This window comes from Falco naumanni, chromosome Z (assembly GCF_017639655.2).
Source record: "Falco naumanni isolate bFalNau1 chromosome Z, bFalNau1.pat, whole genome shotgun sequence".
NCBI classification, from domain to species: domain Eukaryota; kingdom Metazoa; phylum Chordata; class Aves; order Falconiformes; family Falconidae; genus Falco; species Falco naumanni.
In genome coordinates, this window is record NC_054080.1 from 32,659,668 (window position 1) to 32,680,441 (window position 20,774).

The following is a 20,774-nucleotide window of genomic DNA, read 5'->3' on the forward strand; positions in this document are numbered from 1 at the left end:
GGTAAATGCAGATAAGCAGAAGTTTAGCCAGGGGAAAGGAAGGTTTCTGTTGCCACTCAGGATGTGCAGCATAACCTTTGGGATGGTAAAAGGGGCTGCAGAGTTTTGTGAATTGTATGAATCCACATGCACCAAGATGATTTTGCATGTGTGGATGAGAGGGAAGAAGGGCTTTCCAGTCACCAGGACTGCCACTGATTTAGGAATTTGCATGTACTAAGATTCACTGTAACAGTATTGGAATGCCATTCAGTCAATAAAGTTCTTTGTATATTCCCAGAAAGATATCTAGTTAGGTGACATGACATCAAATATTGTTAGTCTTAAAATGAAAACACTACAAAAGGAGCACAGACTTTTCTGGGTTTGTTTTTTTACACATCTACAGATTTGCAACAGTAACAGATCAGATATTACAGGTGTTGTTTCCCTTCCCTCTCCAGTACCTGTGGCTGGGTGTCTGGGTGACTGTCACAGAGTGATGTGTTGTTGAGGTGTAGTGGCTTGTCGAAAATGAGGTCTCTGTTTCTCGCTCGATGACATGCTCGCTAGAGATTATGTTTTTTGAAACGTACTGCTGAAAAAAACCCAGACAAATCTCAAGTTTACAAACTGTAATTCACAGCACATTTGCAGACGTAATTTCCAATCTCCCCCCTCCAAGTTGCCGCTTTTTACACATGCTGAAGCACAAACTTTGCCACTTAAATGCAAGCAGAAACTACACTGATACACTTGAGCACATTCGTGTGCATCTCTGCATACGTACCCCATCTAAACTCAAAACAGGAGGAAATTAATGAGGAAATTAGCGAAGGTGTGCATCCCAATCAGGCTATAAACAACATACTTATTTAAGAAAGGAATGAGAAGTCCAAATGGATGGAGCCCTGGAAAGGCAATCATCGCTTTACTACCAGATACATCAAAAATATTATTCTCTGATGGAGAAGACAGCAGTAGTTAGCAGTAGCAATTGTTCATTGCAGGACAAGAACCTGGGCAGGATATGACTGTTTCCAGTGCCCAGGATACAGCACCTGGGCAGACCTATTCGTCAGGGCGTGATCTGCAGAATGGGTCAAAACCTCCTGAGATGTGTGTGCAGTGCCCAGCCTCTCAGCTTTTGTCTGGAGGTTCCCTCAGTGCTGTCACTGGTAGGACCCTCCATTCTCCTTGCTGGGGAATCCTGTTTTCCCCTTTCTTAATGATCTGACCATGGATTTAGGACTTTTGTGGGGCAATATTGGAAGCTGAGCTCTTCTAAAAAGTTGTCTTGGCCTTAACCAAGGTTAGTGAGAGTGCTGCCATTGACTTAGCAGAGCCAGGGCTCACCCCTGCAATGAGCTGTCATGACTATCTACAGTGATGGTGGAGCAGGAGAGCAGGCATGGCTCGAGGCAGCAGGAAGCTGATATTCCCGGCAGGCAGCTGGCTCCCCTGGGAAAGGGAGGAGAGAAGGAAGTGGCTATAGGCAGCACGAGCCCTGGCCTCTAAGGCCAAGGGGCTTGGCCAAGGGGTTAGTTGAAAAGTAACTCTACTCTGAGAAAAAGCTGGTGGATGCTGGTTGAGTATCAGCCCCCACCCCATCTCCCCATACACTGCTACTGTCCCGGTGAGATCTTCATTCAGACTTCTACCCCTGAGTACATAGTGTCACATTCCTGATCTGAGGGGGCTGTCCCTACTCACAAACCATCAGGCCAAGAGGAAGTAGGAAGAGCAAGACATGTGTGTCTGAGAAAACTGACGCCTACAGAACTTAGCCATGCTGTAGAGCCATTAGTATTTTTTTCTGAGGTGTTCTTCTTGCTCTTGGTGTCCCAGATCCACAGGCACAGCTGCAGCACTGCAGCACACCCCAGTAAAATGGCCATCTGCAGAAATGTATTGCATTTTAACGCATGTTTTTTGCAAAGTCCCTAATTGTTTCTGGGTGAAGAAAGCCAAGAGAATTCAGCCACCAGCCTGCGGCATGTGGAAGTTTAAAAGCTGTGAGGTAAGCTTTGCTGTGGCACTGGCAGCCTAGGCTGAAATGCGGGCAATAAAACCTACGTTCACCAGCTGAACGTTATCTGGCGGCGGGTTGGGGTGGTGCGGCCCATTGGCCATGTTCATCACATTGTTCCTTTCCGAGCGCAGGCTCTGCCGAAGGCGGTCGTGCAACTTTTTCCTCTGCTTCCTGTGTACAAAACACGGAAACAATTTTAATAGACAAAGGGAAAGCAGCTGCACCTTTCAGCATGTTGATGACGACTACAGTAATATAACATCACTTTTTCTGCCAGCACTTTCCTCACTGCTGCAAGATCTCAGAGTAACTCTGAAGACCACAGGGCTAATTGCAGCTGGATCTGCGGGGACCTGCAGAAGGGGAAGGATGGGTGGGAACCCTTCCAGGAGTCAGCAGGCCACAGAGGGATGGGAAAAAGTGTGAGGAAGTGGGAAGTAATTTCTAAGCCATGCTCCCTCTCAGGAGAAGTTCTTTTTTGCACTCAGAAGGGAGGGAGGAGAGATTTTAATCCAGCCATCTTGACACTCGTCACAGCCATGGCCAGACTCCTGGTAGCCCACTGGGTTACACTTCTCCATTTACCACAGGGAGCCAAGGTGACCATGCCTCAGGGCTTGCTTGCAGCTATTGGAAAACACGGTGTGTGCCATGATCTTTGTGATGTGGCAGCTACACAATTTTTTGTGGGGTTTGTTCTCTACCTCAGCAGTGCACCCCAAATACATAAATGTATTAGAAAAGTGAAGTGTGCAGAGGAAGCCCCAGAAGTCCAAAGTAAATGAGTGTGTGAGGTATGCCTGAGCCTGCAGCCATCCTGGCAGCTCTTGCAGGTTTTGTTGCAGTAATATCTGATTGATTCTGGAAGCTAATGATTACCAGGTAGATGCCAGAGCTGCTAATGCATTCAGTAGAACCATTCATCAACCACAGATACTAATGGCATAGTCTTTGGCTGACTTGAATGCTTCTGCTGTGCACTGTCCTCAGCTGCTCCTTCTCCAGTTGCTAATCCTTCCAGCTCTCCTCAAAAGAAATTTTCAGGAGATCATTACAAGCTGTCAGTAGTGAAACTTGCAGCATAGGAAAACCTGGTGCTGTGAAGGCCATGCAGAACACACTAAACAGAACACCGAAATAAATAACCAGAGAAAGAGCTATTCAAGTTCAGATTTATTTATCAATGTTCCCCAGTTTTGTCTGATTATCCTGGAGAACTTCCACCATCCTGCCACAGAATCCAGGGAAATGAAGAGAGGATGCAGGCTCCAGCACACTGCAGAGTGTGTATGACCTTGGCTGTGGCAAGAACTAAAATACACACAATTCCCTAAGCTGTATGCAGAAGTGCAGATAGTTTTGGCAGGGCAATACAGTGTAAGATATAAGCATTTTCAATCCCATTTTGAACTCAAGGGGACTGTTCCAAGTTTTCTAGAGAGGAGGGGGAGGGAAAACAATAAATATATTGAAGCTTGATAGCCAGGGAAGCTTAAAGACAAAGAAAACATGACTTGACACACTGCATTTTTTTTGTGTTTTCTCTGTGCGTATGTGCCTGGATAGTGGAAGATGCTTAATTTATGACACTCCACAGGAATGGTATAAGCAGACAGGGCTGCCCTGGAAATGTTCCTGTCTCAGCAGGACACAGTCCCTGGTCCATGCGGGCTTTGTGCTTGGAAGATAACCAGGCATCATCTTAGGACATGCAGTTGGTTAAGGTGGATGGGGAATGCAGTGCCAGGAGATGCCTGAGCAGCTACCCAAAGACTTGCCCTGGGCTGAGAAGCAACACAGACAAGGGTTTAACTGGATTTCACAGCACTCCTTCATGAGATCTTGGAGACCTTGGAATGTGAGTACAGCCCAGGTCCCCTGACATGGTAGAAAAAGTAGGTTCTAGAGGGAGTTCGAGTTCATCATCTACGGGTCTGAGATCCCAGCACATATGGCCTGGGAATCTGACCCGAGGAAACCGCATTACTTCCCACCTTCAGTGAACAATGTATTTGCATTTTGCATGCTTCCATATGTGCCATTTGTCCTCTAGTATAAAAAAAAGAAATTGCTCCAGGAAACTAAGAAGGAAGAATAATGGAAAAGCTATTGTGTACTTCACTTATTCTGAGAAGGCTTTCCCTTAATGTATATGACTTGCACATAAAGCACCTCTGAATTGAAACTCCATGTCAGAAGATACTGCCTTAACATTTGACCAGCAGTACCTCTTGCAAGGAAACCAACAAAATCCAAGCCATTACACTTTATTTAGTGTGTTCTCCTAACACCGTTCCAGGATTTCCCCTCGTTTCTGTTTCTTTCGCTGTTAGGAGGAACGAGCATGTGGGGAACTTCTCACAGATAGCAGTCTGGCATCACTGCTGCGCTTGGAGGGCCATGAACTGGCAGCTCACTTTCACTCTCATCAGCTGTGTTTGAAAACATTTCACTTTTGGCTGGCAGCAATCAGTGATGTCTGGGACAAACCATGACAAAGCATCCAGACCTCTAATGAATTCTGTGGGCTCTTTATGTAGAAAATGTTACTTCAGGACACTGAGTAAAGGTACGATGAAATTCATGTGGATGTCTTGGCTGATATTGATGAACTTTGGACCAGGAAAAATATTGTTTAGCTGCCCTGGAATGCCAGTTGTCATTTCTAAAAGCAGTAATTGGTCTGATTCTTTATTACTCATTCAGTCGTTCCTCACCGCCCACTGGCACAAACTTGTGGGTGTGAGCAGAATGTTTGTGTGGCTGGACTCTCATCAAGGGGGGCAAATGATTCCCCACTCCCTTTTTAACACATCCATTATTGTTGGGGCTAACAAGAAAACCAACAACCCAACTGTCAATCAGGCACTGCAACAGTAAATCAGCTTTATGCAGATGTGGAATATTTATGGTAAGGGTTTTCTGTGTTTTGGTGGGGAGATTTATAAAGCCAGTCAGAAGTTTTGGCAGCACAAATCCTGCTGACGTTCACTGTAATTTATGGTCCAGGGTGCCTCATGTGTGTTTCAGAGTCACCCCCAGTAATTTACAGAGATTCACAGAATGCATTTAAGTGCCTACTTTTGCATTGGGAGCACTTTCATGTTCGGTTCTTTGGCCTTTGGTATTTAGTAACTTTTAGCACCATTAATCTTGCCTCAAGTAAAAACAAACCAGTCTGATATGTAAAATTTACTGCTGGAGAGCAACATGACTCTAGTGTTGGGGTTTGTTCCTTTCCAGCTAGGGAAACCAGCTGGAATGGGTGATAAACAAAGAGTTTCAAGTCAGTGAAATTTGCTCGAGTCACTTTTGAGGGGTAAGAAACCTTTCAGATACCTCTCTTATTTTTTGCACTGCTGATGGACATGGAGACCTGCACCCATCTGGCTTGGACCAGAGCACCCTGGCCACAGGTCTGCCTCTTCAGTTCAGCTCTGGAGAAACCCAAATACAACCTTATGCTCAGAGGAGTAGAAGCTACAGTCAACTGGGAAGGCCCTGACCAACAACCACAGATATAAAAAAGAAAAGTTTACTTGGTTTTGCAGTAGGCCACCACACACATGATGCCAACTACTAGAAGAGCAATGCAAATGCCAGTTATGGTCAGCACCCGTTTCTGGTACAGTTCCTCAGCTTCTAGAAAGGGACAAAAACAGAGAAGGTCACAACATGGAGGACGGCTAGGCAATGAGCACACAGTCAACAGCTGGCATGCTGCAAATCACTGCACAGGTTCACACTGCCACACTAAAACACAACCACCACACTTCAGGCAGACCCATTATTGACTGCAAGGAGAACAGGACTAAATCATAAGCTCTTAAGACAGTACTAGGGATGAATGATCATCCATACAATTACAGTCAAAAGTAATCTTTCTTTTTGTTTAAGTCAACAAGTATAATATCTAAGAAACAACTTCACAACTGACAAACACTCAGATTTGCTGGAAATAAAAATGCAATGCACTAAGGTCATAACATGAATTTGCAAATGCTTTGGAAGTTTTACTCTGCAAAGACAGCTGGAATGAAGGCCAGTTTTACGGGCCTTAAGAGAAATTATTTTCTTATTATCTTCTTTGGATTGTTTTCATATCCAATGTGTCTCTACTCCCATGTCAATTTATATCTCAGTTGTCTTTACAGGAGAGTTTTCAAAATATCTTTCTACATTTGAGACATGAGCTTGGCTTGTAATTAAATTACCAGTGGAAATAAAGACAGGTTTTGAGCTGTGGTCATAAAATTCAGACTTTCTCCAGTGCTCCTCCAAAAACACAGCAACACCAAAACCCAGTAGTGCCTTGTATCAGAGAAATGCTTGATTTCTATTTGGCTTTTTTTTGTGTCCAGCAAAGGAACTGCTCTATCTGGAGCGGCAGCTTGCTCTGTGATGACAACTTGTTACCAATCTCATTCATCAGAGATATTTCACTATTATAAAGACATTAGCAGCACTGGTAATGTTTGGGTTAGAGCTACTCATGCATTCCAGCCCCACTCACGCTTGGCAGGGAACACTGATGCATGTTGTACCAGGGAAATGTTGTGTAAGGAGTGATAAAACAGAGCTGCATTCTGTGTTGATGCTTTATGGGTGAAGATTTCCATTGCTGCTTTTAGGACAAAAATGGGTGTCTAGCTTTTCTCAAATCTTATTTTTGATAAGCAGTCCATCCAGAAAACTTGCTCTGGAGGATCCAGGCTGGAGGGTAGCCTTAAGTCAGACTACACTGCTGACCACAGTTTGAATACCAGCAAGTGATTAAAAATCAGTGAATAAAAGCTGCATTTTTACTATCTTTGGGATACATTTTGGCATTATCCCCCCTGGAAGGGGCTTAAGTGAACATAAAAGATCTGTGGGGCAATTCACCAGGAGGTCCAGAGATGCACAATGGTCCCTCACACGTGCCATGAGTCTCTGTCCAAGCTCAAGGACTTAAATGATGTGTCATAAATGCCACACCAGTTCAGGAGAAAATGCTCCCTACTGAAGAGGGAGCAGTCATTCCTCCAGTGTTTCCCAGGCTTATCTAGTTTAGTCTTAAAGGTGCTGTGGGAAAAGGCAAATACTCCATGCAACAAACCACAAAGCAAAAAGAAACCTGAATTTCTCTGATATAATGCATCTTACCATGGAACAGCTTTGTCTTACAAGCCAAACGCACTGTAAACCAAAACACTAGCAAACACGTCATGAGCACTGTCAGACAAAATTAATAGCACTGATTATTAACAAGGGAGGGGGGAAGAAGTGAGTTTGGTAAAACTAAGATGCTGCAAAAATGTATTAAAGAAAAGGATACAATTCCAAGAACAGAAAGTCAAAAAAGGGAAGGAAGAAAGGGCTGAAACTCCAACCAAACCAAACCAGGACAAAGAGAAAAAAAGGTAGGTGAGATATAGGGAAAGACAAGGTTAAAGGGTTGAGAAGTCAACTGCAGGCCTGGCACAGCATGCTTGATACTGGAAAAAACAGAGTGAAGAAATGCTTGGGGACAAAAAAAACCAAAAAAGGCTGAAGCAGAGTGTGAAGGGATTTCTCATACAGCATAACTCCTTGCCTAGGCTAGTTAGTGGCACTTTGCCCCCTTCCCAATTTTGCCCCTTCTGAAAGCGCTTATTAGTTAGCCATGGAAATGATGTATTACAAGGATGTCACAGGAAACAGGAGAACTGTGCTAAGCAATTTAGGGGCAAATTTGAATTATTTTTTTTTTTTGTCATGCTGTCAGCTGTTAGCTTGTAAAAGCAAAATGAAAGGACATATCAACCATTTTTCTTGAAGGGGAAGGGAGAGGTGGAAGAAAATGAATTCATGTGGAAATTCTGCTTTGTTTCTATTCAGATAAAAAATTCACTGACTCCATGAGGTTTACTCCAGGCTGAGGCTGCTGCAGATGAGCTGGCTGGCTGGTTGGTGGTGGCCTTGCTGAGGCTACCGGTGAGTTAAGGCTCATTGCTCGTGTATGTTGGATGCTCCTGGGCTCTCCCCCACCACAGGGGCGGTAGGTGCAGTGGGGGAGCAGAGCTGTGAATGCAGCCCTGAGCAATGCTCCTTGCACTGGCACATCTACTGGGACTGATGGTCTTGAGGGGCATGGTGAGGAAAACCCCTGGGTCTGCTTTTGTTGCCGTAATTCCCTCCCACGCCCTTTGAAATGAGGCAGTTAGGATGATCCAGCTTGACATGGTGTGCATGAACTGCTGCGCCGCCATGCCTTCCCTCAAGCTACGAGGGTGAACAGCTGCCTGGGAAGGCACACGCATGTGGACCTGTCCTGCTCAGCAAACCAGAAAGCTTCCACGTAAACCTGGTGGTGCTCCTGGCTGAGCCAGGGATGCCTGGGTGACCTGCGGGTCCTCTGTGGGTGGCAGGGGATGCTGGCAGCCCAGCTGGGCTGCAGTCCTGGCCACAGCTCTGCAGGCAGCCTGGTGCCTCAAGGATGAGCCTTGGCATTTCTGTTTATGGTTAGAAGAGTTTTGTGAAGCAGGCACCAGGTCTTGCCCCAAAACTGCCCTCTCTCTCTGGCCAACGTGAACATTTACAGAGCCAGCCAATGGTGCAAAGCCAAACAACATGTGCTGTGTTTGCAGTGCTCATCAAACTAGCTTGAAAAAAAATTAATAGCAGCCTTGGGGAAAAGTCTGTAGAGAAATGTATGTGCAGTGAGAATTTGGAAAAGGTTTTGGCCTGTTAAGTATTGAAAATCATTTTAATACACTTCCCCCCCCCCCCCCCCCCCCGAGTACTCGGCAAATCAAATCAACATGAGACTTAAGTCAAGACATTAAATCCCTCTATGTGTATCTTTTCAAATATGCACATTATGCAATTAATTTCACATCACCCTAATTTATACATAATTGATGATATATATGTGGTCTTAAATTTGCTCTGTTTTAAGGTTTTTCTTCTTACAGATCTCTGGGGATTTTAAAAAGAATTTCATTCCAAGGGGTGGTTCCACAGATGTGATCTCATATATAAAGCAAAATTTACAAGAATTTTTTAAAAATTATTTCAGTTTAATTCCTCATATGTTAATGTAGCCATATATCTTCTACTACAATCTAGTGCTTGTGAATGCAAATTAATATTACCTTGTGATAATTAATAACAACAATATGTTGGGTTGTGAGAGGTTTTTTAAATTTGGACTTGCAACGGGTTTTCCACAATCCGCAGCTTAAGCCAATGACATTTTGTGGGGGCATTTTAAAAAAGAACATGAACTAAAACTGTGCAAAAAACATCCCTGGCTGTTTCTTCTCATTTGCTGACAATTTTAGGAGATTCCAAACTAAAACTGTCCTGAATTCCAAGTTAGCATATTCAAGAGATAAATTATTTGTACCCCTGATTACTAAATGTTTGTCAGGTAAGTACAGTTTATTCACGAAGAGGACTTACAAGATTTATTTCTGTTGTATTTAAGCTGAAGAGTAAAAATAGTACCCACTGCCAATGTTCTCAATTGGGTGCAATATTAATTGGGTATTAGAAATATTGAATATATTTTCTGACTTGAGGATCTAGAGTCTAGCTGTAAAACTCTGCTGGAGTTCCTAAATAACTTTCAGTTCACTTCTGATTTACAGTCCTAGAAACGAACGTATATATATATGCATATCATTTATACATATGTATATGCATCTGATTTACATAACTGGCTGTGGGTTTAGACATAAAACTTTACTTTGAAACCAGAGCTCAAGACTAAATTTGCAGAATTTTAACTAGCTATAACAGATCATCTTTTTTTATAGACTAGTTAGTCATTCTGCTTAATGCTTACAGTGTTTCCAAAATCCTGCAACGCTAGAAGAACTTAGCAAAAGCAAATGTCAAAACTAGTCAAAGTTACACAGCAGAAAAATGAGTGTACACTATGTTACGATTACTTCAGTAATTCCTAGAATTCCTTGGGTCCGGAATACCCTATCACTACTACTATTCCAGTGAGCTGATCTCTGTTAATATTTTGACAGACATTGTTGTTATAGCTGTATGATCCCTTCTAAAGCATAAAGAAATTGGTTAGGAATTGAGAAGGGGAGGTGGAGAAAAAAAAATAAAAAGAGGTTTATCTCTCAGGCTCTAAAATCTGCAGACTAAAAGGAATGATTGGTCCATACCCATAAATTCAATCCCAAGATGCTCTGCCAATGCAGAAAGTTGGCAAAAAAAGAAAGAAAAAGGAAAAAGTTTCAGAAAAGAGCAATAAACTGTACTCCAAAATAAATCACATATAAGAATTACAGCTATCCTGTGTCTGCACATGAAACAGGACAAAGGGGCATGTAGTTATGTGGGCAGTGCTCAAGTGCACCTCTGTAAGCTACATGACCAGACCTTCTGCAAGGGTTACACACCAAAATACATATGGTCTATCTATACAGCCACAGTGCAGGGAATGCAGCAGGAACCATTAACCCTTAAAGATCTTACTGAGATGAAGGGAGCTAAAGCCTGAGGATGCCATGTGAAATGACTGATTGATTTCAGATGGGCCCATGAGAGCACAGGGATGCTTTAAAAGGGGCTGCATACCCCTGCAAATGGGTCATGTGCTGCCCTCCCTTCTGGCCCTACTCATGTTCCTGGTATGCAGCTCCTTGCTCTTGTGGGTTGTGACCTGGAGGTGGCTGGGACTGTTTGCCTAGCAGTGGGAGCCCTTCTCAGCTTTGCAGACTGACTGCATCAGGGCTTTCATTTCCAGAAAATGAGGAGCCATGCCCTTTTCCCCTGCCTTTGGGCTGCACTGCCTTGGTAGAACCATCTGCTGGCTGGATGAATGACCCTGGGGTACAGGAGCTGATCCCGTGTGGATCACATGCCTAAATTAGCATCCCCAGGTCCCAGCAGTTGGTGGTGAGGAAGAACATAGGTTTGCCCCTGATAGGTACCCTAGGAGACCTTTCCCATGGGGCCACCACCATAACTGTAGTGGATTTCACTTTCTTTGTCTTTGTGTGCGGTCAAATTTAAATCCAACCCTGATTTTCTGACCAAATGGATTTTTTGTGTAGTTTGTACACATGGGGAATGCCAATTCTTTCCTGCCAATCAGTAACATTTTAAGGGTTAAGTAGGTTGAAATCCATCCAGATCTCTTCCTAAAGAGCCAGTATTGCATGCCTACATGAACACTGCTAACAATATACATTAGTTGCATAGAAAGCTTGATTAAGTCTTCAATAAAATGAATGACATGCCCATGCATATATATTGCTGTATTTATGCTTGCTTATAGGTAAGATTCCTAGCTTGGATGTAATTTAATTTTAGGGGAAGTCACTCATATCATGCAGTTTCTATTTCAAATGATTCAACGGGAACTTGGTACTTAAAATGGGAATATGTTCTGGCTGAAAGCCCTAACAAGAAAACGTGCTGAAGAAACATGCATTGCTTATTCAAACATAGATGTCATGTGGCCCTTATTTATCTTTGTTGTTCAGAGCTACATTCCCTAGGCTGGACTAAAAGAAAGGAGAATATCCCAACACTTCTCATTTCATAAACAGGTCATCATTTCTGATCTTTTCCTATTGAACCCAGTATTGTTACATACTTTTTATGCGCAATGTGGTTTCTATTGAATGTTTGCCCAGGTGCAAAATAAGGTCTAGTACCCTCATCAGATGTGACCACTTGAGAAATATATAGGAACTGAGAAATCCTGAGCTAGTAGAATTGCTTAAAAATGGACATTTGAGGACCTGTAGAAACACTGAAAAAGTGAGGCCATTAGAGTAACAGCAGTTTTGGTCATCCCTATAGAATACTGTAGCTTTAGTCAATTCTTGCCCGCTTTAATTTCTCAGCCAGGCTCATCTTGACAGTATGAGGCAGGGGCTGTCACAGAAACAGAAATTTCCCTCCACCCCGCTTGATACTGCCCCTCTTACTTACCAAGGATGGCAGAGCTGAAATGGGACACAGTCTAAACTGGTGTCCCATGCTGAAACATTTGCCTTCAGGAAGGCAGGGACCACATTTAATTCATGCCCAAGACGGCTTACAGCATGGCTCATAAGTTATCCTGTACTCACAATAGGTATGTAACTGTTAACTAGTGATGACAATTGTCCCTTTGGGTGGGGTCCTTGGCCTGTCTGGGGCATTTGGGAGGACAAAGACTTTACCTGTGATTATATTCTAGAGAAGTTTCCTCAACCTTCTATTAATCCAAGGCTCCTCCACTGTTTCTTATCCCAAGGATCATTCTGCACAGTGTTGCTATAAGAGTTTTCATGCATAGCTACATAAAAATTAGCCAAAAATGTAATGTTAATTCATTACTTTTATTTTCCTCCACTTGCCTTGCTTCCTTGCCTTAAAGGGAGTGAATATTTGAACATTCAAATACAGCAAATGTATCAGCATGGAACAGATGTATTTTTGCAACATGCTTGTGGACTACCTTATGGTGTCTTACAGACCAACAGTGGACCACAAGCCTCAAAGTCAAAAATGCGGCAGCAAAAAGCCAGGGTATTGAGTAAAACACCTGGTATCAGCTGTGACTGCTGTGCCCAAGGAAAGGACATTACACAGTCTGCCAGCCGGACTCCAGAGACAAGCAAAACTACCGCAGTTTGTTCTTTAGTTTCCCTTGGTCTTCAGTGGTGGTAAGCACCAGTTACAGGGGAAGAACTCATAGCTGCAGTGCTGGAAGTAACTGTGGCAGTGGGGACTCTAATAGCCACCACCTCTCAGCCACAACAGGTTGTCCTATGGTTTGGTGTGTTTGCAAACCTGGAAGCCAAGGCACAGTCAGCCTAAACGTATGCTTTCCAGCAGTCTCCCTCACATCCATTCCGAGCTATGCTCACATTTCCACTGACAGAAAGAAAAGACATTTCTATGGAAGAACTTCTCTTAAAATGGAGAACCACCTAATTTCCTGTGTCCCTTTTCAACTTAGTGCTACTGCACCAGGATAACTGCATCCTCCAGGGTTAATCAAACCACTACCAAGATAAGCCAGTTAGCCTTGCGCTGTTGGGACAGCGGATTTCCAGAATGCTCAGCAGCATTGGCCTTATTTTGATCTTGCAAAAGCCATTCAGCAAAGCTTGTAACTTCAGGACTCTTACAAATACCAACTCTAAGGCAGATTTCTGAAGCTAACTTTTTCTCAATGGCCAAATACAGAGCTTTAAGCAGTAGGCACACTTGGAGTGGAACCCCATTGACCCTTTCTTTCCAAATGAAGAAAGATCCTTCTGAAAGCAAGTAAAATTAGACAGCAGTGTATAGTTCACATGCACACTTTTGTTTCCTACTGGCACTTAACGCTATTTAACATTCCAGTTTGCTCTGTACTTTGCAAAAGGTGCATCTACAGAGCTAAGCTGATCACCCAGAGCACGTGGTGTAAAATATGAGCTTGACTTTAGGTCCCAAATGCTGCGGTTTCCTGAAGATAACTTTCATTCTAAGTCCCTTTTACAATTGTATGTTCTGGTCTGTGCTGGGTGTAATAACAAAAAGTCATATAAATCTTCACTATTTTTTTTTTGTTGTTAAATATAAGTGTACCCTCACTGGACCCTTTCTAAAAGTGTCATTTTAAGATTTGTAGACATTATACTACAGATGCAGGGTAGGCAGAAGTGCCAGAGTCTCATGGCTGTTGTCTGTGGCCCTCAGAGGTAGGTAGTGGTGTGCTCTCTTGCCTGTGCATTTGAAGGAGAGGAGGGCTAGATCAGCTTAAGCACTACAGCTAAGCATGACTTTGCAGCAAGGCAAGGGCACCTATGCTTTTTCCATGGAGGCAACTTCAGAAAATCTCAGCCTGGTGTCTACTGCCCAAAGATTCCTTTAAAAATCCCAACCAGAGTTAGGGAACTGAAAAACTAATGAAGGAAAACCCACCTAAACCTCTTTTTTTTTTTTTTTTTTTTTCTTTTCCCTGAGTAAGAAGTTGAATTTTTGATCAACATACAATTCTTCGATAGTTTTCAGGGTAGATTCAGTAGCAAACAATGGATCTTATATTTTTACACCACCTCCTTTTAAATGATTCTTCTAAGATCAGAAAACTTTAACTGCACTTTTCACCACAATACCCAGAAAAGGCCATTTAATTCTAACAATTGGTAAACTTAAACACTGTAACATCATAAAATTTTTCAAATCCATAGTTATCAGATGCATTTTGAAAATAACTCACACTAATAAAGCTTTTAAAAACAGGGCATAAAATACACACTTGAATGCTGGAAGGTCTGGTCTCCAGTCAGCACCCTTGGGATTTACATGGTTAGCTTCCATGATGGGCAGTATGAATTATGTATGGACATTTTTCATCCATGAGTATAAGAGAAAACCTGTGCATCTCTTCAGGCTCCAAAGCATCCAGCATATGCTAATGGATTTTTGTCCTATATACTAACAGAAATTAAATTAAGCTAGCCTTTGGTCTCTGAAATTTTTCTGTGCTGGCAAGTAATCCATCAAAAAAATAGTTCCTATAGTACTGCTCTTAGATCATAGTACATTCTGATGCCAGGAACAATTAATTATGAATAGCACACATGCATTAAAATGTAAGATCTAAGCAATTTTCTTATATGTTACCTTTGACTTTGCTATAGCCAATGAGAGAAAATTAATATTCAGTGTAATTTCTGTTTCCTCCCTGACAAGTAATAATAATTAACCTATGGCTCTCTGGGAAAGCTTATGAGATATGTGACTCCACTGCTGATTCAACCAGCAGTCTGACACAGACAGTCGTGTGTGTGCGCGTGTGTCTGTCTGTCTGTCTCATACATTTCTTTGGCCAATTAATCTGGCTCTGAAATACTTGATCTCTTGCACCTGTTACCCACAAATAAATACGTCAGACCCCATTGTTTATGTTGCCTCTCCCCCTTTTTCTTTCTGTGCTCTTTCCCCTGAAACTTGGACAACGAGAAGGAAGAACACTTTGATCCTCTTTGGCACGTACTGATCGGAAACAATGTAAGCATGTCAATTACCTTTAACTTGTAGGTCCAAATACAAATCTCATATGCAAGTAGAGGATTAGCTACCTGTTCCTTTGTTGGGGGAGAACTGTCCTGTACAGAGACTCATAAGGTTTTTGCAGCAAATAAAACGTGAAACTTTCAAAATGTTATTTTTGCACTTTTACTGCTTGATGTCAGTGGGGAGTCCATATCACAACATTCAGTGTTAATTTCACAGCATCCTTAAGTCTTGCATTTCCCCATAACCTCGATGCCAAACAATCCAGGAGAGTATTGCACCTCCTTTTGTTATAATTTTCATGCAACAGGCAGAGACAATCAATATTAGGCCTTAGGCAACAAATCTAGTTACAGATTAAAAAAAAAATAATTGGAGGAAAGATGCAGTGACAAGAAAGCAGCACCAACTGAGCATGCTTCTACTGCAGCACAGACAGAAAGGTAGTGGACGTACTGTAGAAGCTGGCCATTACGTAGTTTTGGCAGCGATCACCAGTAAATTCATTTGGGCACCTGAGAGGAAAAACAAACAAAAAAAATGGTAGAGAAAAAAACAGAGAAAAGAGAAGAGATGAATATATGCTAAGAAAGAAGCTCCTTCAGTGTGAACTGATACGACTTGGTGAGTTCACTTTCAGAAACTGAATCTCGGTTTAGCATGTCAAAATGGCTCAAGATGTTGAGAGCAACTCATTTGCTCGGTGGAAATGAAAAGAAATTCCCCCTGGAAAAACCAGCCAAAACCAAACCAATCCAGATCAAAGTGTGTTTCGAGATGTGAGACAGAAATTCACCATTCCAAATTCCCAAATTGCTTTTAGGATGCACTTTCCACAAGGCAGCCAGGACACAAGTTCTGTACATCACTCATCTCTGTGAGTTTGCTCTTACAGGGTTGCACTTTACAGCAGCCTCCCAAACAAGAAAGCTGCCAGTGTGTGCCATACAAATGCATCTGCAAATGGATGGAAAGACCAAAAATCACACAAATGAGAAACATTTTGGAGGTCAATAATGCCATGGTGTACAGATTTTACTTTAGAGAATCAGGTCATAAATTGGTGTGTAAAGAGGCCGGTTCCAGCTGAACTGTGAAAACACCAAGTACTATTGATTTTGTTGCTGTAGTTGGGGAAGAAAGCAAAGTTCAGATTATTTTAACATACTTTCTTGGTTTTGGATTTTCATGGGCAGAGTTTCAGTACATCTTGCTCCAGTGAATCCAGGTTGGCACCTAAAGGGCAAAAACGTGATAAGCAATAGTACACCAAAACCACTGCACTAACAGACTGACATCTGCTGGCCTATGGAGATGGGAGTGCATTGGGTGACCTCCTGGTTAGGTTTTAGTGAAAAATGATCAAAAAAGGGACACGAAAGTGTAACCTTTCCAGAAGACAATACTTGGCAAAATTTATAGCAAAAATCCACCAGAGTAAAAAAAACCTAGGAAGTTTTTTCCTTGTCTGTTTTGAAAAAAGAAAGAAAAAAGAATCAGGACTAGCAAAAATGTGTATCAGCTCATTGCTTATTCCACCTCATGAAAAGACCAGGCTGAGTTTTTTAAGTTTGCAATGCAGTGTATAATAACAATTCACACTGTTGCTTTCACCAGTCACATAAAATGTATGAAAATGCCGTGTTTTCCCTATTTCTGTAATGGCATGCTGTGTCTTCCAGTAATTTCCTTTGAAGGGGAATAGTTAAAATAGCAATCACAGAAAAGTGCAAAAAAATCCAAAAGGTCAGAAGCCAAACTCAAACCCAAAGGCAGAAAGTATATTCAACATGGCTGACAAATGGAAAATTAGTCAGTCCAATCGACAAGTAAGAGAGAGGGTAGAGGTGTGCTCAAAATTTGAAGTTTCATAGCTGCCTGCCCTTTCAGTTCATAAGCTCTTCTGCAGAAAACGTCAGTGCAGCTTTCTCCTTGATTGTAGTGAAGGAATTTCTCTTCTGTGCTTTGCTTGTCTTTTCTGCTGCTGGCTGTCGGTTCTTCCTTCACTTTTATTCTTCATTTTGAGGCAGAGCTCAGGCTCACAAAATATCACTACAGCAATGCAGGCTCCTGTGCTTCAGATGCAAGTGTGAGTGACTGTGCACCACACTAAAAGTGTATTGATTTCAATCTTCTTTCCTCCTCCTTCATCTATCCACTCTTACTCAGCGTGTAACATGAAATTACCTGATATCTGTGTCCTTGAATACATGTCTCCTGCGTTGTCTTTCTGATGCTTTCCATAAGTTTGCCATGGTGCAAGAATCTCACCATCTTTTTCTCCTGCTGCTGATCTGGTGCTAGCCTCCTTTTCAAACTGCTTTGTCATTTACTTACAAGGGCCCAAAGAGCCTTCTTATTTGCAAACGCACATTGTTCAGAACAGCCCTCCACCTTCTCTGTCCCTCTGAGTTTCATGTGCATTGAAAGTTGTACTGATTTTTTAAATTCCACTCTTCCACAGTTACTTCTAGCCTTAAGGATCAGGGATGCTGCCCTTGTACAAGTGGGACTTCCAGAAAATCACTTCAGCAGAGGACCAATGTCACTACTATCTTATTCAGATAAAACACACAGGAATGATTTTTATGTAATAAAGGTGTCATTTGAGGATCTGCAGATGATTCTATGAAGCTGATTTGCTGTAATGATGTATTTGTTTATCATAAATTTATGTCCTTCAGAGCCAGGGTCACATCTTTTCGTAAGTACCCAGTCTGGAGAGGTCCCAGTCTCCAGAGGTATACTCACTTGAGAAAAATGCAACAAAGATAACTGTGTCATGAAGAGGTGATATTGCTGGGCATTACAGAAGACGTTATGTGGCTTTGATAGAAGGCAAAATGCCCTTGATAGAAGGTATTTTGTTCCATGTTACTGAATGAAAGTAAAAATATTTTACCCCTGTGATTTCAGTTTTATTTTGTGCTATGGTGATCTTGTTTAATACCTGTCCCTAGAAAGCTGGTGTTCAAACCTGCATTGGTTTTCGTTTCACAGGGACCTCTAAATCTTGTTTGTCAGTTATGAACCCTACACAATCCCGATGAAGATGCTGCTGATTAAAAACCTCAGGCTTTTCTCCTGCCACTTGGCCAGTGGTGGTTGCTTGTTTTCAAATGTTGGTGCAGCTGTGGAGCTGGCAAAACTAACTTGAGCACTGTAGACACTGCTGATTGCTTCCAGGCTGAGCAGGGTCAGCCCTGTTGAGATGGCGCTGAAAACAACTCAAGTGTCTTTATACTTGCTCTGAAACCATTGTCAGCAAATGGACTGTAGCACCTGCCACTGAGATCAGGTCCGGGGTGGGCCAGCCGAGATGAGAGGAGAGAGGAGCCTGCCTGCTGATGGTTATGTGTGAGTGCTAAAGGCATTTTGTCGCCCAGATATGCAGCACAGCACTGTTTCCACTGCTGTTTGGCAGGTTGTTTACTGTAGGCTGCACTTCTACAAACAGCTTGCGAAAGTGTTGTTTTCAAAACACCTTGTCCTACTCAAAGTTTCCAGATGTAGTACGAGAAATATCTTGTTGTGTCTATTTTCTAGGACATTACCCATGTGCCAATTTCTTCTATGATGATAGGAAAAGTTGGAGTAAAACAACTCAGGGCAACAGGTAGATATTTGTGCTGCAAGAGCCTTATAATTTCCTTTCTGCCTAAAAAAAGGGCTAGTTGGATATTTATTTATTGTATTAATTGGGTGAGACCACAATACTAAACCACATATACTAAAATAATTGCTTTTTTCCTCTTCACACAACAGTTGCAAAGAACAGTATTCACTTGCATTCAGAAATCACTTTTCAGACCATCAAACGTATCACCAAACAGTTTTGCAGTGGGAGAGGAATGGCTGAATGGATCAGGACCTCACAATTCCATTTCATCCACTGCCTATAAGCAAATCCATTGTGGGATAATGTATTTTTTCATGGGAAGTACGGTACACTTCCATATTTACCAGTCTATTTCATAGTCTAAATCAGAAATAGTATTTCTGTCCTGCCTGTTGAATGAGTGTCTTTGGAAGTTCTGCTAGCATCATGCAAACAAATTTTCTCTTTTTGCTGTCTTAAAGAACCTTCTGTCAATTTCTATTCCACCAAGGCCCTTACATGAAGACAGATATAGAAAATGGCTATATTATTAAAAAGCATGCAATTCACTCTTCTGCTAGGAAGCCGCATCCTTCTGTTAGAGAGAAGCATTTTTTTCATCCAGTTAAATTCAGATGTAAATTCATTTCTTCACTGACAACAAAAGCACTAGAAAAGATGATCTTTGTGAGTAAGAAATCGATTAGACCATGAAGGCCTTCATGGTACGACACTTCAAAAGAACACTCTAAAAGCATAACGGGTATTATATTCACATATATTTTTCTTCAAGTAAGAAGCAAACGCTAGGATTTCTGGTCTTAATTTTGTACTTATTGAAGAAGCTCTCTGATTTTTTGTCTTCATTGAACTTGGGTATCCATTTCCAACTGAGCAGAACTGACTTATGAACCTCAGCCTCATAGGAAGCAAGTAACATCCAGGCTTACAAAGTCTATGCTGTTTTCAAAATGTGACGTGTTCCTATGAAATTTCTGAAAACTTTATACAGATAGTTTATTTGAGCAGTCTCAAAGATTCCTTTTTCATTTTTCACATTTTCATTTGTTCAGTCTGGGGTCATAATTAAAATACATGTAGGGAACATACATGCTACCACAGATGCAGGTGTACAATACATTAATAAATCTTCACACACTTCTTGAGTATTTCACATGGTTAGCTTTTGAAAGCAGGGAATTTTCTTGAAGTTCACATTAGTATCCCTGAGAGCAAGATCTGATCCCGTCTGGATCATTATGCTACATATTTTACAAAACACTCTTTTGTTTTAGTACATAGCTAGATTTTAACAGAAGATGGATTTAGGAGCTCAGGTTTTTTAAATAAAATAGGGAGTTTACAAACCCAGAGATATCACTTGAAAAATTCCATGGTTGTTGTGAATCTGAGTAATTTTTTTTGGTTAGGGATAAAACCAATTTAGAATGATATGGCTTATGCTTTAGAAATTTTGTTTTTCCCTCAACAGATGGACCATATGGAAAAATGTGAACTTGCTACTGAGGCAGAAATATGAAGACTAAGTACCATATTTCAAGCGTTGTGTTTCCGTAGGCATGTTCTGGGGGAAGATTTATTTTCTCAGAACAATGAAGGCAATGTGTACTGGTTGTATACTTATTTTAATTAACACTGGAACACTAGAATTAAAAGTAGACATCTGTACTTTTAATGAAATAAGGAAACAACCATATTTTGTCGTTTCAGTTTCCCAGCACATCCACTTTCAAGTACTCACACTTCTATTTCTTACGTGGCTGTATTATGTCCTGTTTTGCACAAAACGTAAAGCTTCAGTTCTGGCAAATATTAGAGGGCATAGCCCCTACATAACAGTGGTGGCCCTGACTATCCTGAGGATAAGAATCCTTTTCCACTGCCTTACTGTAAATGAGATTCATCCCCTCTGATTTTACAGCTCTGATGGTTTTTCCAAATAGGTATTGGGCCACCCAGAGAGAGGCACATCTGCCAGATTTGGAAATTGCCTTTTCTTTCAACCCCAGGCCCAGAATTAAAGGTTATTTCTCATCTGCAAGAGGGGGGAAAAATCACCATTTCATGCAAGTTTTGCTGAGCTGTTTAATTAAAAAATTAGCCAATCAATAACATGAAAGAACAAACACAGTCAGATCTCTGAATTTA

General features: G+C 41.8%; 1 protein-coding gene across 5 annotated transcripts in view; it reads right to left on the minus strand.

The window, feature by feature from the left end:
* Window positions 1–20,774, minus strand: part of NRG1 (neuregulin 1) — a 306,437-nt gene that overhangs the window by 9,537 nt on the left and 276,126 nt on the right. For 3 of the 5 annotated variants that reach the window (XM_040580771.1, XM_040580770.1, XM_040580769.1), the window contains 5 exons: window positions 15,464–15,522; window positions 10,162–10,185; window positions 5,551–5,653; window positions 2,056–2,182; window positions 447–577 (listed from right to left, as the gene is read on the minus strand). In XM_040580771.1, the coding sequence (XP_040436705.1) occupies window positions 447–577; window positions 2,056–2,182; window positions 5,551–5,653; window positions 10,162–10,185; window positions 15,464–15,522 (444 nt within the window). Of the gene's footprint in view, window positions 1–446; window positions 578–2,055; window positions 2,183–5,550; window positions 5,654–10,161; window positions 10,186–15,428; window positions 15,523–16,175; window positions 16,228–20,774 lie in introns of those variants that run through there. The other 2 variants (XM_040580772.1, XM_040580773.1) reach the window with 2 other exon arrangements.